The 18108-nt window shown below is 44.5% G+C and overlaps 1 protein-coding gene across 1 annotated transcript in view; it reads right to left on the bottom strand.

Moving 5' to 3' along the window:
* Faa (fumarylacetoacetate hydrolase) overlaps positions 1–18108 on the bottom strand; it is a 102530-nt gene that overhangs the window by 19790 nt on the left and 64632 nt on the right. The window contains exon 5 of the mRNA XM_080272357.1: positions 9255–9505. Within this exon, the coding sequence (XP_080128483.1) occupies positions 9255–9505 (251 nt within the window). The remainder of the gene's footprint in view (positions 1–9254; positions 9506–18108) is intronic.

Genomic DNA, 18108 nt, shown 5'->3' with positions numbered 1-18108 from the left:
AATGAAAACTGAGGAGTTTGGTAATGTGGCCATTGCGATCTGACAACTCAGTTTCCCCGTCAACAACAGTTACTGACTAACTTCGATCGCGAGTAGATGCTTATTGCAGTGGATGCCACATGTGCTCGTTTTTTGTGAATAAACTGCAATACCTCGCCAATAGACCACATGGGAATTTACAGTGTTTTGTAGTGTTAAGAAATTAGAATTTAGAGTGCAAAGGATTAACTGTGGAGTGCAAACTGGCGGTTGAAACTGGCGTGGTGCAATTAACAATGTGCAGTGTTAAACAATTATAGCTCACAGAGCAAAGAATTACTGTGTGCAGCACAACACTGGATTACTGTACTTGCTTCAAGAGCATTTTCACCACTGCCAAAGCCTTAGAGAACGTGGCCACAGACATGCTGTAAGTACCCTGGCTGAGATACGGTCACTTCTAATTGCTCATTCTTTGGTTCCTTTTAATATATTTCATGCTTTATGTCCATTATTGGTGTGAACAGGGTCTTAAATAGGTTTAAATAGGTGCTATGTATGTCCGGTAAGGAGTTATTTAGGTGGCTTTCAAAGTTAGGCTGGGTTAGGGTCCTTAAGTACCAGTCCAGCAGGCAGGGGCCCACTTTCTGGACAGGACCACCTACTGGACATGCCTTTGGCTCTATTACATCGGATGGTGGAGGGATTACTGTGTGTGTGTGTGTGTATATATATATATATATATATATATATATACACAGTATTCCCCATACAATCCAGATGCCCACTTACTGGACATCCCCACTTACCTGATATTTTGGTTCTGGGATCCAATATTCCCAAAATGGGCCAAAAATCGCAAAAACTTCTAAAAAAATCCGACTTTTTCCCCCACGTAATTTGAACTTCATGCGCGCGGTGCGGATCAGTTGTGTTTTGGTGCGTAGTTCCGCCGCCGTCTGCTAGAACGCCCTTGGATCCTCCCCACTTACCAACGTCTTTTGTTGTGAGTGCTCGCTCGTCATCATGGCGGCTCACGTGCTCGCTTTTGCGGTGGTGCATTACCTGCTGCAGGCTCTGCTGCTGCTCTCCTGCCTCTTGTTAATGTGTGTGATGATGGCCCCGCCGCCTGAGGAGAGGAAGAGAACGATTCTCATTCCAGAGAAGAAGAGGGAGATATTGGACAAGGTGGACACAGGATGGTCTACCTCACACATCCTCCATGAATTCAACCTGGCCCGATCTATTTTGTTTGATATCAAGAGATCCCGAGACAAACTCACGCAGTACATGGCTGACTTCTCGTCGAAAAGCAAACGCAACGTGGAGAGGAAGATGATGTTTACTCCCTGGTATGCTGAAGTTGACAGCTCCACGTTGATTTGATACTGACAACAATGTGCTACTGGTGTGCTGGTGCATGGCACGGAGCTGAAGGCTGCTGCTGAGAAGTTCGCAAGGCTTCACGATGCCCCAAACTTCAAGGCATCCGAGGGTTGGCTCTTCACGTTCAAGTTACAACAAGGCATTACCAACCGTAGGGCCCATGGTGAAGCTCTGGACACCAACAAGGATGGAGTAGAGGAGTTTCGGCACAAGGTGCAGTACTTGATTGACAGGGAGGCCCTCACTCTCGGTCAAGTCTACAACGCTGACGAAACTGGTTTATTCTATCGCTCTTTGCCAACGAACACTCTAGCCAAGGAGATGGAGATGCGTGTACATGGCCGCAAGCTCTCCAAGCAATGGATATCTGCTTTGTGTTGTGCCAATGCTAACGGCATGCACCAGCTTAAGCTTGTTATTGTTGGCCATGCAAGGCAGCCTCGGTGTCTTCGTGTGGTGATGGATGTCCTTCCTGTCATTTGGTACCATTCTTTGAAGGCATAGTTCACTGCCCAGATCTTCAAAGACTGGTTCCACCGCCATTTCATCACGGAGGTCATCCATTACCAGAAGAAGACACTGGGAATCCCGCGCGACCAGGTAAAGGCCCTCCTTCTCCTCGACAATGCACCTGCTCACACGTGCGACAAGGACTTGGTGGCTGAGAATGGGCGCATTAAGTGCATGTTTCTGCCACCTAATATGACTGCTCTCATCCAACCAATGGACCAAGGAGTGATCATGGGAACAAAGAGGCTGTACCGACGGAAGTTCCTACATGAGGTGATGGTTGTTCTCGAGGACGAGGACCAGCACAGGGAGGGACGGGACACACGAGGCCAGCGGATTTTGGAAAACCTTCGCCGGTACAACATCAAGTCTGCCATTTACAACCGGGCCAGTGCATGGAAGGAAGTCCCCGTCAAGACTCTAGAAAATGGCTGGTCTCGTCTGCTTCTTGGAACGGATGTGGAGCACGATTTCCTAGGTTTTGATGTAGATGACTTCCATGCAAGTCTACGTGCGAATGGCGACGATGTTGATGTGGACGAAGTGCGTGAGTGGTTGGATGACAACGAGGGCGATCCTGGTTATCAGACCATGTTTGATATAGAGATCATATCTTCAGTTGCAGGTGTCAGTACCCAGCTTGAAGATTCTGAAGAGGACGGCGACGATGATGTGGACTCCTCTCAGCGTGACACTACTCTAGCCATTCCCAAGCTGAGCGCACTCCGGGAACATGTAGAGTTCGTTCTCAACTACCTGGAACACCCGGACTGCGACAGGGAGATGGGGCCCTTGGGACTTGTGGAGGAAGTGCGCGCTTTCAGGCAGCGCATCATTAATTGCCAAAATCGTCGTTCCTTGCATCAATCAACCATTGACAGCTTTTTCAGACTCGTGACCCCCACTGTGCCCAGCCTTGGCTCCATACCACTGCCTCCCCAAGACAGGCCCTCATCCTCCAAGCCACAGCCCAGCACATCAGGCATGGTGGAGTCACCACTTGATATGAGTTTGCGCCTCTCTTCGTAGTTGTCAGCAGTGGATACTCCATCACCACAACCCAGCGACGCACCCCAAGGCCATCTGCATCAGCTACTCTCAGACTCTGACAGTGAATAAACAGCAAGCACTCGCCACTAGACCACACGGGAATTTACAGTGTTGAGCAGTGAAAAAAACAGTGCGTAGTGTTAAGAAATTAGAATTGTGAGTGCAAAGACTAATGTGCAGAGTGCAACACTGATTTTATTGACGTTCAGTGGAGCGCAAATTAGACTAGAGTGTGTAATGTTAAGAAAATGGATTTATGAGTGCAAAGACTTAAGTGCAGAGTGCAACACTTATTTCATTAAGGTGCAATGGAGCGCAAGTAAGACTAGAGTGCACTGTGTTAAGAGAATGGAATCCTGAGTGCAAATGACTAAGTTCAGTGCAAGATTTCATGTACAGTGTACTGCAGGTGCTTCAGGTACTCCTTTTTACTGTCAGAGTCTGAGAGGAGGCGGGTTGTTCATCGAGATGGCGAGGGACTTCTTGTATGTACCCAGAATGTTTCATATTGTACTGTATTTCCATACTTACCTCTAAAACCTCATTTCACTCTTTTATGTCCCTTATTGGTGTGAATAGGGTCTTAGGTGCTATGCATGTGCAGTAGGGAGGTGTTTTTCTGAGTCAGGCTAGGTTAGGGTCCATAAGTACCAGTCCAGGAGCCAGGGACTTGTTGTAAGTACCCAGAATGTTTAATATTGTATAAACTCACCTCTAAAACCTCATTCTCTGATTCTTTTGCATTTATTTCAGTCTTTTATGTCCCTTATTGGTGTGATTTGGGTCTTAAATAGGTGCTATGCATGTCCAGATAGAGTTGTATAGGTGTTTTTCTGAGTCAGGGTAGGTTAGGGTCCATAAGTACAAGTCCAGGAGGCTGGGGCCCACTATTCGGACAGGACCACTTTCCGGACATGCTTTTGGCTCTATTACATCGGAAAGTAGAGGAATTACTGTACAGTATATATATATATTTATATATATATATATATACACCCACCTCAAATTGACTTAGGACCGACATACAGAATTGCTATGGGAGAGCTGTCTGTCTTTGCTCTGTGTTTCCACCTCCACAAAATGAATTTTGGGGTCAAGAAGTAACTGGCAACTCCTCTGGTGTTAGCGGAAGGTCATGAAACACTCAGCACATCAGTGTTTGCCCAGAAACGAGAGTGGGAGTATATGTTCCCATCGCTCAGAGCTTGCACCTCCCTCTTTTTTCGTAAGCATTACTGCTTGCCCTGTTATTTTCCTAGAGTCGAGTTGTCATGCCTGGAAAGTACTGCTCAAGGGATGAGGAGGTCCCTATCATTGCACGGAGGCAGGATAATGTCCCTATCAACACGATTTGTGAACGTACTGCACTTTCAAAGTCGCCTGTCATGAAGATTCTTGCTGCGGCGTGTGGCCTGCCACCTGATGTTGTACCAGAGCACCAGCATGGCGGTGGAAAAAAGACGACTTCCAGAGGTACAGATACGCTTCTTAAGACAGAAGTAATCAAGACTCCTCGACTGACAGCAGAAGAATTGAAGAGAATGAATCCCCAGCTGTCACAAGACGTCTCAATTCGAACTATCCAACACCACTTGCAGAAGGAGCTGGGTTTGCCAAGCTGCACTGCAGCCAAGAAACTGCTTGTCACTGACCGCATGAAGAAGCAGCGCATTCAGTTTGCCAAGAAGTATGCACACTGGACATCGGATGAGGGGAGAAAAGTTATGTTTTCCGATGAAGGCACATTTCAAGTGTTCCTGGTGCATTCTGCCAAGTTTCAATGCCCTGCCTCCCATAGTCAATGTGATCCTGCTTACACGGTGCCGACTGTTAAGCACTCACAATCAGTAATGGTGTGGGGGTGTTTCTCAGGTGAAATGGGAAAGGGAGGCCTCTGCTTTCTTCCTTAGAACTTGATGATGAATGGTGGCCATAACATTCAAGTTCTGAAAGATTATATATTAAACTTTTTTGCTTCAAGGGTGTGACTTTTTCATGCACGATTCAGCTCCATGTCACAAATCAAATGGCTTCAGGGTATTCGGACTGAGGTCCTCGACTGGCCTGGTAACAGTCCGGATCTAAATCAGACAGAAAACTGCAGGGCAAAGATGAAAATCACGGCAGAGAAGAAGACACCCAATCTGGACAACCTCAAGACTGAGCTGACATATGTTTGGTGCAAAGAAATGTCCTTAGATTACCTTAGAGATCTAAGTGATTCCATGCCAAAACACATGCAACTGGTCCTGAAAAACAAGGGAAACATGTTTTTATATTAAAGAATGGCATTTCATGAACAAACATTGTGATATACTATGATTTCTGTGTTCTAACCCTAGATAGGTACTGTGGGGTCTCAGAAACCCCAGTCCCTGAAATTTAATTTTTAAAAATATGAGCATAAGGTCTACAGATCTGTCCGTCTCATTACCTTCCTGCCTAGTGATGCTCTTCATGGGGATGATGGGGTCATAGCTGTACCTGGCTCTGATTTTGCTCTATAGAGCCACTGGGGTATGTTAGACCCCAGATTACCTACAATGTAACCTCAGTTGATCCCTCTTGTGATTTTTTTATTTCAATTTGCTGTCTTTCTCCTTTTGTATACAGAAGGTCCCAACATCGGTACTGCAGCCCAACCAAGGAATCATGATATTATTTTTCAATTTTGCAAGATTTAATTTTAAAATTTGTATACCTAAAATTTAATCATTTTTGTATAACTTTAAAAAAATATATATTTTTTCAATAAAACTGTATTTTTTCTGGCCCTATTTAAAGATAAGGGGTTAAATTATTTGTATACTGAAGCATTTTGAAATATCTCAAACGGAATTTTTTTTTTTTTTTTTTTTTTTTTTTTTTCCGTGGGGGCCATCAGACCCCACGTTACCTAATATAGTAACAAAATCAAGATTACCTATCTAGGGGCTTGTGAAAGGAGGTCCTAAGTCAATTTGCAGTAGCTGTATACAGTATATATACCCATCCATCCATCATCCAATCCTACGTTGCCCCATGAGGAGCGTAGGAACCTGGGGCTAGGCAAGTTGGTCCGGAAATTTAAGATGAGAGTGATCAGCCTCACTCATCCCTGAGTGGCATTATGTGAGCAATAAACCCCAACCACCCCTTGGATATACACCTTCACTGGCTCAATCCCATTAGAGCACTGCAATTACCCACTAAACCACCAGGCACCATAATTTAGTTATATGGTTACCACCTAAAATAGTAAATGGTTTCCTGGTGTACAGGAAACCATTTGGCTTGTCACTCAGTGCAGAGTATACATATATACAGTAATCCCTCCAAGATCCGACGTAATAGAGCCAAAGGCATGTCCGGGACTTGGTCTTGTCCGGGACTTGGGAAAAATGCCCCTGGACAGGTGCTTATAGACCCCAACCCAATCTAACTTTGAAAGCCACCTAAATAACTCCCTACCAGACATGCACAGCACCTATTTAAGACCCTATTTCCCATGTGGTCTAGTGGTGAGGCATTGCAGTTTATTCACAAAAGCTAGCACTTGGTCAGCCATGGCGACGAGCGTGCAGTCACGACAGTAAGTACGCGGGAAATGGGGAGGAAGCAGGGGTGCTCTAGCAGACGTCGCTGGAACTACGTACCAAAACATAGCTGTTCGTCACCATGCGGCAATTTAGAGTAGGTATGAACACATATCGGCTTTTTTTATTTATTTTTATTTTTTTGCATTTTGATGTTTTTTGGCCATTTTTGGTGTCCCGGATCCCAAGCCTTAAATGTCCGAAACTTGGGGTGTCCGGGTCTTAAAGGGATTACTTATATATATATATATATATATATATATATATATATATACACTGTATGTATATACAGTATATACACAGTATGTACATATATATATATATATATATATATATATATATATATATATATATATATATACTGTATATATATATACACAGTCGGAGCAATGGAAGTCTGGACCTAGTCAGGGCACTACCAAAACAACAACAAATTATCACAGAAAACATTTATTTATGAAGAGAAAATGTACATCAGTGCTTATCTTAGTACTCTATCATTTCCCTCTTGGCCATGATCACCTCTTGCTTTCTCCTTGGCATACTCTCTACTACTGTAGATTAGTGAAGTAATTGATATCCATCTCCAGACACCACACACGCATGATAACTTCCTGAAACTCGGGCACTGACGACACTTTGGCAGCCTTCATCTTGTCCTTGATCTCCTTCCATGCATTTTCAATAGGGTTTAAGTCAGGACTATTGCCTGGCCATGGAAGAATGGGAATATTTTTACTCTGGAGCAACTTCTTCACTTTTTGAGCATTGTGACAAGGGGCCGAGTCATGCATGAAAATGGAGGTCCTGTGGATAGCCATGTGATCAAACAGATGCCTCTTCAGAACCTCCCTGTACTGAGCAGCATTCATTGTGCATTTTTCGGTAAGAAATATATACCACCTCTACCCATTTTGGCACTGAAACAAGCCCAAACCATCACTGAGGGACTGTGCTTTACAGTCTTGATGATGTAGCGCCTGTCATACCTGTTGGTCCCCTCTGGCTTGCGTACCTTGATTCGATGTGAGCTAAGCACCTGAAATGTACTTTCATCCGAGAACATAACCTCACTCCAGTCCTGGACAGTCCAGTGCTGATGTTGTCTTGCAAATTCAAGTCGCTTCTTCCTCATCTTTTCTGTCAGGAGAAGTTTCAGTGCAGCAGTACGGCTGGGGATCTTGAGGTCTTTCTGAAGTCGATGATGTATGGTTCTTTCAGACACATCTTTCAGCAATTCTGGATACATATCTTTCAGTTGTCTAGCAGTCAAATGTGGGTCTTTTATCACAGCTTGCTTCAGTAACCTGTCTGTAACTGGTGATGTCTTCCTTTTAGGTTCTAGCCTGTTTTTATGTTGGGGAATTGTGTTTTTTGGCAGGTGGCGGGCAGCAGCAAGGAGTGACATAACGGTAGATTTTCCTCGCCCAGTTCGAATACAAATATCCTTAATTTTTACATTTTCTTCTCTCATAGTTAAAATTCAGGCTTTTTCTACATCAGTTAGTGGCTTGGGACCCATCTCCAATGATTAACTAAGGCAGAGGACGGTGTGAAAACGAGAGCTTTGAAATAAACATGGGCCAGGCAGGACAAGAAAATCTGACATGCTTTCCCATCCAAAGTCAGGCAGGCACTGAGCTCATAAACTCACAGCACATGTTGGTAAGCCTGTAAAGTTGTTAGAAACCACCAGAAAAAAATCCACCAACTACAGGAATTTTCCTACAATATTTCCTGGACCCTACCAGGTCCAGGTGTGAACTGGAGGGTCCAGACTTCCAATGCGCCGACTGTACATATATACCTATTTAAGACCCTATTCACACAGATAAGGGACAGAAACCATAAAAAAGGAACCAGAGAATGAGAAATTAGAAAAACATAAGGAAAATATTTAGCGGTGTACAGGGTACTTATGACAAGTCCGAGGCCGTCGTGAAGATTAACCTGCCTCCTCTATGGCTCTGACAGTGGTGAAGGTGCACTTGAAGCACGTACAGTAATCCAGTGTTGCGCTGCACTTAGTCCTTTGCACTGTGTGAATTATAACTTTAACACTGCACATTCTGTTCTTACTTGCGCCATGCCAGTCGCAACAAGCCAGCGTCGCACCCTGCATTTAATCCTTTGCACTCTGAATTCTAATTTCTTAACACTGCACAACACTGTAAATTCCCATGTGGTCTAGTGGTGAGGCATTGCAGTTTATTCACAAAAGTGAGCATGTGGGCAGCCATGGCAACGAGCGTGCAGTTACGACGGTAGGTATGCGGGAAATGGGGAGGATGCAGGGGCGCTCTAGCAGACGTCGCTAGAACTACGTACCAAAACACAGCTGTTTGTCACCGTGTGGCAATTTAGAGTAGGGATGAACACATATCAGCTTCCCCCCCCCCCCCCAGATCCTAAGCCCAAAATGTCCAGGACTTGGGGTGTCTGGGTCTTAAAGGGATTACTTATATATATATATATATATATATATATATATATATATATATATATATCTGTATCTCTCTATCTATCTATCTATATAAGTTGTTCGCTTTCATCTTAAATGTCTGAATCAACTTGCCTAGCCCCAGGCTCCTGTGCTTCTCATGAGGCAACACTGGATGAGATGATGGATGGATGCATGGACTTAAGTTGTATTGCTTTACCTGAATCCACAAAAATAATTAAATACCTGGTAAGAACATCCCATCATGGGAAATGTGGAGACGGGTATGTATCATACACAAGTAAGTTACTTACCACTCCAGTCATTCATAAGCACCATGCCAAAGATGTGGTTCTCTGCATCCTTTATGCTGATGGGGTGACCAAGGGTGTTGCCTGGGCCTACAAAGAAGGCCATCTCAAGCTCGAAGTCCATCAGGCGGCATGGCCCAAAGGTAGGAGGCTCATCATCCTTGGGCCGAGTCTGACCATTGGGACGGCGAATAGGGGTGCCAGACACTACTAAACTTGAAGCCCTGCCATGGTATCCCACTGGTAGGTATTTCCTGTTTGGAACACAGTAACATGTACTTAATAAGCCTCACTGAAACTAGAACACACCAAGAACTTGCAAAATTCCACTTCTTTATAAACCCTTCAAGATGATGGCATTATATTTTACTCTAGTCACCTCAAGATAATTCTATTCATATGTGAGGAGATTTGATGTACTGAAGAGGTTAGAAGCTGCCTCCATTACTTTCAATCTGAGATGTCTCCTCCAGACTGCATAAAAGTGTTCAGTGGTATCAAGAACATTCAGTGGTATCAAGAACACAATACAACACAAGTCTTGGGCTTTGTAGTTTTTTATTTGACACTGGTATTCAGAAAACTCTAAATCTGTTTACAATGATCCTGTTCACTATTAGCAAGCACCAGTATATCACTGCCAAACATAGCTACAGTACATCAGATACGTGATACAGTATTCCGTTTTTCACCATTTAACATTCCCACCCCTCTTTCCATAACTTGAGTTTTAATCTCTCATAATAACAACCATGTACTGTATAATATACATATATATATATGACATACATACAAGTGCTCGTGGGCCTTTTGGGCCCCTTTCACTTGCTCCTGCGGAGGGCTCTCGCGTTTATGTGCTGTCACTTGGATTTTTTGCAGCTAGCCAATTGATCGTGTTAATTGCAGCTTCGGGAATGGAACCCAGTTTAATTCAGTTCTATCTCTGAGCAAAAAATTCTACGGAGATCCTATGCCGAGCTTCGGGAGCAGCATTTTTTGGTCAAAATGTGATCGCTCATTAAATATAGTAAAAGTTTTTCAATCATGATGGGACCAAGTTTTTTCACATCGGCGAATTTTTTGCGGGTTTTGTGCCAATTTTGGTGCGATTTGAAAGTGTAGTTTTGGCTGCCCAAAATACACACACACACACACACACCTACTGCTATAGTATATTATTTTATATATATATATATATATATATATGTGGATGGGGAACTAAGTGAATTTTTCTCTTTGAAAGTTGGGTTGAAACAGGGATGTGTCATGTCTCCATGGTTGTTCAATCTGTACATGGATGGGGTAATAAAAGAGGTACAAGGTAGGGTAGTGGATGTTGAAGTGGCCCTGGTGAGAGAGGATAGTGTTTGGAAACTCCCTGTACTGTTGTTTGCAGATGATACCGTGTTGTTGAGTGAAGACGAAGGGGAGCTGCAAGGCTTGGTGGATGAGTTTGAGAGAGTGTGTAAGAAACGGAATCTAAAGGTGAATGTAGGGAAGAGTAAAGTGATGGTCTTTGAGAGAGGTGAAGTCAGTGAATGTACAGCGAGGTTGGATGGTGAGGAATTGGAAAATGTGAGTACGTTTAAGTACTTGGGTAGTGTGATGAGTAAGGATGGAGGTTTGAGGGTGAAGTGCTTGAAAGGGTACAGCAGGGAAGAAAGGTTGCTGGTTCTTTGAAAGCAGTGATAAGAAACAGGGAAGTGAGCATGGAAGTGAAAAAGTTACTACATGACAGTATTGTGATACCAACTCTAACGTACGGAAGTGAAGCTTGGACGTTGTTGGAAGGACACAAGTCAAGAGTGAGAGCCGTGGAAATGAGTTATTTAAGAGGAGCCTGTGGAGTCACATGGAGAGACAGGCTGACGAATGAGGATATAAAGGAGCGTTGTGGTGTTGATGTGGATGTGATAGGAAGCATTATGAGGAACACACTGAGGTGGTTTGGCCATGTGGAGAGGATGGAGGGTGAAAGACTGACGAAGAGAGTGTATGTGAGTGAGGTGGAGGGGGAAAGAGGGAGGGGGAGGCCGAGGATGAGATGGAGAGATGGGGTGGAGAGGTATATGAGAGAGGGGGGTGTGAGTTGGGAGCAGGGGAGTGAAATGGCGGGGGACAGGGCGACTTGGAGGCGATTTGTTTGTGGCCACCCCAAACGGGATTGAGGCGTCTGGCAATAGATAGATAGAGATAGATAGATATTATATCTATCTATCTACAAGTGTCTATCTATCTATCTATGTCTATAAATCTATTTTTCTATAATTATACACAGTGAAATTCCTAAATCACAGCTTTGTGAGACTGAGCACACACCACAATTTCAGAATATTAGTTCAGTTAAGCTTATTTAATGGGAATGAACAATACTGTAAGATTCTTACCTGACTCTGACTGATGACACTGCTTGAATGGAGGGGGGAGGGGTTCTGAGGCTTGAGGCGGACTACCGCCTCTCAGCACGAGGCGAGTATGCTACCACCTCATGCTGCTGCCTCTGTGCCACTTTCGCCTCATCAGCCTCCGTCAGGAACCCCTCAAAGTCCTGTGCGAAGACAATGGAAGCAGTGTCATCGTCACCCTCGGCTGCCTCAATGTCATCGTAAGAATCGTTGATTTGTTAATAAAGAATTACCACTGAGATTAATTCCTTACCAAATGGGTGCGGCCTTTCCATATTTTCTATTGAAATGTCTTTCACAGGTTACTTGTTCTTATTCCTGGATTACCACCGCTGCTGGGTGTCATGAATTTCCAACATCGTATTACTGCAATCCCTTGATTATTTAATGTAACAGAGCCAAAGGCATATCCGGGTAATGGATGCGTCCAGATAATGGACTTCTTCCCTGGCTCCCATTCGTACATAATATAATTTTGAAAGCCAGTGTAACAGGCCACTACAGTACAACATTCAACATATGTTCCTGTTGTTTAACACTACTCTTATCTGATCAAGCAGACCTATAAACCACAAGCCAAGCAATTATCATGGTCAAGCAGACCCATCAACCACAGTCAAGCAATCACCACTGCAGGGACATACCCTGCTGTGACAAGAAAAAAGCATGAGAAAACCATCTACACATGAAAAATGCAGTGGGCACACAAAACATAATCATAAAATAGAATAAAATTATGGTAGAGTATAGTAAGCTACAGTAAAATCAATGTCAACACTCACAATTCCTTGCTGGCACTGTGCTGAATAATTCGCTATCTCCTTGACTTGGACTGTTGTACTGCGGCTGGCAATGCTGGTGAACAGCACAGTACATCCCATGTGGTCTAGTGGTGTAGTCTGAAGAGCTTAGTCCGAGTCAGAGTCAAGGCGGATATCCAGCAGTCGGCCCAGGGGAGCAGCTGTGGAACGTGGTGACGAGCTGCCTACTTCAGATGAATCTGAAGCCAGCCGCAAACTCACATCCAGAGGGGGCACAATGGCTAACAATGTGACAGGTTGAGGCTCCGCTGTTGAAGGCGTGGTTTGATGCTGTAATGATGACAGAGAAGAGGTGGACTGGGCTGGGGTCAGAGGCCTGAAAAAAGAGTCGATCTTGGACTTGAAATAGAAGCGACAATTCAGGCATCGGATGACACTCTCCTGCACAGAATGCAGTTCCTCCACAAGGCGAACAGGCACCACCTCTAGCACATTCTGGGTGCTTGGTATAATCAAGCACCTGGTCAAGATGTGCCCAGAATGTGCTCGGGTGGGAATAGCTGGAATACTGCAGTTCTCCAGGCCATCTGCGTCGTCCTTGTCACTTTCTTCTGGCCGTGCAGCAGCAACAGAAGTGGCGATCTCAAAGTCCGGCATAACCTGATGGCTGGGATCGCCCCATCATCGTCTAACCACTCGCCTGCATTACAACGACAAGTGTGGGAGTCATCCACATCAAAGCCCAGAAAGTCGTGTCTGCTCTCGTGTCCCTGAAGGAAATGAGACCAACCATTTTCAAGGGTTTTCAGAGAGCCTTCCTTCCATGCACTCACTCAGTTGTACACTGCTGACTTCAGGTTGTAGTGTCGCTGGGTTTCCATTGTCCTCTGCCCTCACATGTCCAGTCCCCAACTCTGCTCGTCCTCATCCCTGAGAACAACCATCACCATGTTGAGGAACCTCTGTCGATACAGCCTCTTCATGGCCACGATCACATCCTGGTCCACTGGTTGAATCAGTTATGGTATTAGGTGGCAAAAACATGCACCTAATGCAAACATCATCTGCAACCAATTCTTTCTCAGAGAGATGCACGAGGGCATTGTCCAGGAGAACATGAGCCTTTACCTGGTCACGATGGATTCCAAGTTCCTCCGTTTGGTAATGAATGGCCTCCTTGATGAAATGCCTGTGAAACCAATCTGTGAAGATCTTGCAGGTAAACCAGGCCTTCACAGAATGGTACCACACAACAGGAGGGACATCCATTAGCCCACGAAGGCAATGGGGAGGTTTAGCATGCCCAACAATAACAGGTAACAACTGGTGCGACCCATTAGCATTAGCACAGCACAAAACAGATACCCATTGCTTAGACTTGTGACTAGGCACACACTTCTCCTTCTCGTCTACCAAGGTATTTATGGGCACTGAGTAGTAGAAGAGGCCAGTTTGATCAGCATTATAGACATGACCTAGGCCTTCCTTCTCAGTCAAGCCTAATAAATTCTGCTGAAATTCCTCCACTCCCTCCTCACTAGCGTCCAAAGCTTCGCCGTGGGTCTTACAATTGGTAAGGCCATGTCAAAGCTAGAACCAGAACAGTCAACCTTCGCATGCCTTGAAGTCGGGGACGTTGTGAAGATGGATAAACTTCTCAGCAGCAGCCTTCAACTAGGTGCCTCTCACTAGCAGGCCTGCAGTCTATTGTTGCTAGTAATAGATGAGTGTCGAATGGCCAACTTCAGCATGCCGGGCCAAACTTACAGTCTTCCGTTTGGTCTTGTGTCTGTTCTGGCCAGAGTCTGCTGTGTACTGGGTGAGTTTGTCACGGGCTTTTCTGATGTTGTGTAGGGTTGAGCAGGCCAGGTCCTACTCCTTAGCCCCCAAATGCTGAGCTACTTTTAACACAGTCATCACCTCACTATGGGCAATTTCCAAGAAAATGCTTGTTTTCAAGCCTTAATACCTCGAAGAGTATAGCACTTAGGGAAACAAATTAAAGACCATAATACTCACCAACTCTTCCTCTTGCGGATGATAGTATGCCCAGGTCTGTAGGCCATTGCACTGATGGGTAGTGACATGAAGAAGAGTTCGTGCATCTGCCCACATCACCAACTATGGCTTGGCTCTCAACGTGATAACTTCTCCACTACAAGATAAACTAGATGCTGTTGCATCCAAGGCATGCTGTATGGCACTATCACTGAGTCCTTTTCTAGTATCGTTGGAAAGAGGCTTGGCAGGGGTGGATGATGCAATTGGCTACAGGCAGTGCAGATGAAATCAGACAAATAGGAACCTGAGGACATCACTGTACACCTGGCAAAAGCAGGGGACAGACTGACTCCCTCCCTACCCTTCGGTGATGAGATGAAATAGCCGGTTCAAAAGGTCGTGGGAAGACACTTGCATGTATAGCTGCTACCCGGTGGCCATGTAGCATCCTAAGTTTGACGTGTATGGACGTTACATGGTGGGTAGGGGTTAAGGATGCGGGAAGTGGGCCATACCCCATCAGTCTTACTCAGGATCTCCTGCTTTGTCTCCAGACTCAACACTACCCTCTTCCTTTTCCCTGATGTAGGGGCCATCATCACACACCTTAGGATGAGGCATGCAAAGAAAAGCAATGCCTGTATCAGGTAGGGAACCACCACAAAGGCCACTACATGTGCCATCACCATAACAATGGTCGGGGAAGAGTTGCTGACAACACAAGCGATGGGAAATGAGAACAAGCTACGCTGGTCGCTGGCAGATGTAGGGTAAACGAACTGGCCCAACACGGCAGCGCACTGGGCTATTCCTGCCCGAAAGGCAGAAATTTTTCACATAGCCATAATTTTAAAACAGATGCAAGCATTTTGTCTGGATAGTGGGAAAAAATATACGAATAATGGTTTGGAACAGCCAGATCACAGCATCCAGGAAATGGCTGTCCAGATAAAAGAAAGATTACACTATTATGGGAGTCTACAAATGCTAGTGGTTATTGCAGTGAACTTTATTCCCACGTTTGACTCAGATTGGAACAAATTTTCGAAACAGTTATCACTGTTTCAGGAGTGACTGTCTTTATGCACAGACATTAGTGTATCACTGAGCGAAATTAGTACAAGTATGTATATACAGTTCGCCCCACCCCTGTAACCACTGGGAGAGGGTTCTGCCCTCTTCCCTCAGGCATGCACAGGGCATCCCATGAGAACAAAGTCAGTTGGAGATGGGCACCCCTGAGAGACAGACGTAGGACAGGATACAGCAACCAGCAGCAATCAGCAGACAGCAGATTGCCCAGTCTTCTCACAGTTCTGTAACTTCACATCTCTCCATGTCACGGGGTTTTTCTAATATCACGATATTTTTAAAATAATTGCTGCTTAAATATTTAAATTGATATTAATATTCAATAATATTAAAGAGCAGGGACAATGATTGTCTTGCTAAATCGTGCAACGATTCTCTAAGAACGAGAATTTAAAAACTTTCTCAACAGTACACAGCAGAGACTAATTACTCACAATTGCTGAATTACTGTACTGTTAGCCTCTGGAGAAAGTTACTTCACCCCTGACAATAAATAACTAATACTAATAATAATATCAGGTTCTTGCTGATGCTTTAACTCCTATCTGGCACAATGGATTTTAAGTTACTACAACAAGACTGGTCTAAGTACCAGTTATGAAGGCAAACGTTTATGCAAGCTAGGAGCTATATGGAAAATAAGCTTGATTTGGAGAAATGAAACAAGATTTACTTTACATTAAGCTCAAGAAAAAGAACTGTTAAATTTATTGATTACAAAAAATAAATTTAACGTTACATTTCAAATCAAATCAATGAGACGCACTCACTCACTCACACAAAAGCTAAATTCTTACGCCTAGAAAAAAAACACCTTAATTAAACTCTTAAGACTAGGAAAACAAAAGGAAATACTGAACGATGAATGCTTTGTATCACCAAGGGGTGGGAGTTTGGAGAAACTGATACTCTGTGGAGCCTGGGTGCTAGCTGACCTCTCACACTTCTGGAGCACAGGACCTCTCTCCGTCAAAGCCACAACTAGACTGAATTCAAAATACATTGTATGGGCAGGACGCACAAGCCACCGGAAGAAGGCGTGGCTAACGGTTGAGGCAAGCAGAGGCGAACAATAAAAAAACAATAGTATCGCTCAGTAGCGCACTTAGTGACGTGCATTAAATCGGTCACTTTTAAACAGTGACGAATGTTTTGAAAAGTATACCCCGAAATGGAGAGAGAAACGGTTAACTGAGCGATACACAGTGAGTTTTCCACTAATAGTTCGTGGCTTCTCACAAAAGGGAAATGTCGCGAATTGATTCGTGACATTACGCCCCTACAAAGTTAAATTTTTTCCTTATGGGAAAAAATTTGTGGATATATATATATATATATATGTACACATCCTAACTCAGTCACACAAGAGTCACACTGTGGTGTGTGTGCTATCCTGCTACAGGAGAAAGTCACAGTCGCCAGTGAGCGAAATAAACCTCGTATTTACGTTAATAGAAGCAAGCTTGAGGGAAAAACTCCGTGACGACGGTGAAAATCCTGTACTCAGGTCAAACTGAGCGAAAAGTCGCTACATTTACACTGACAACTAATTGTTGTGTAGCGTGGTGTATGTAATACACGGTGTAGGTGTGACAGGTGTAGTGTAACTGTACCTACGTGTAAAACGACACAATAATAATAATATGACGACGACAAAGGCAGAGGAGAAGAGGCGGCAGCGTGCGGCAGACGATCAGCTGGCCCGCACAGCAAAACTGCTACACCCATTGCTGAACCTGCAAAACCAATTAAGGTGGAGCATCAAAAGTGTCAGTGAAACAAAATTCTTATTAAGTTACAATTACTCTCTCTGCTTAGCAATCAGTACATGCTACGAAAAGTACATTCGAGGTCGCCATTAATTTTAGCACACGATTAGTGTCGGCAAGTTGAGAATCCCTGTGCAAACTCGGGTCTTCCATAGCCTCGAACTGCACACGGGTCCTCAACCTGTGCCTTAACCTACAGTACTTATATTAATATCGGGAAGCTGAGAATCCTTGTGCAAACTCGGGTCTTCCATAGCCTCAAGTCGCCTCTGTGGAGTTCTCACTTCCCCCTTAACCTACAGTACTGATATTAGTATCGGAGAGCTGAGAATCCTTGTGCAAACTCGGGTCTTCCATAGCCTCGAGTCGCCTCTGCAGAATTCTCACTTCTCCCTTAACCTACAGTACTTATATTAGTATCGGGGAGCTGAGAATCCTTGTGCAAACTCGGGTCTTCCATAGCCTCAAGTCGCCTCCGCGGAATTCTCACTTCAACTTCTCTCTTAACCTACAGTACTTATATTAGTATCGGGGAGCTGAGAATCCTTGTGCAAACTTGGGTCTTCCATAGCCTCAAGTCGCCTCTCAACTTCCCCCTTAACTTACGGTACATAATATGTATGTACAGGCCCTGGACATAATGTGTCCTGTGGGGCCAATGGGCGAGACATCAGGTCTGCACCCACTTCACCACTACCCTGTCTCTCAACTGACTCAGAGATTACAGGTGTGGTTATGAGTGGCACAGGAAGGGCATGTCCCTGATTAGTGGTGATACTTAGACACACACTGCAGGAACGGACAAAACTATCTATGTCTCGTCCCATCC

This window comes from Coenobita brevimanus, chromosome 50, assembly GCF_032717465.1.
Source record: "Coenobita brevimanus isolate Jiangsu-jjx chromosome 50, ASM3271746v2, whole genome shotgun sequence".
NCBI lineage: Eukaryota > Metazoa > Arthropoda > Malacostraca > Decapoda > Coenobitidae > Coenobita > Coenobita brevimanus.
Note: the sequence above shows the minus strand (reverse complement) of the source record. Positions and strands in the feature narration are given on the sequence as shown.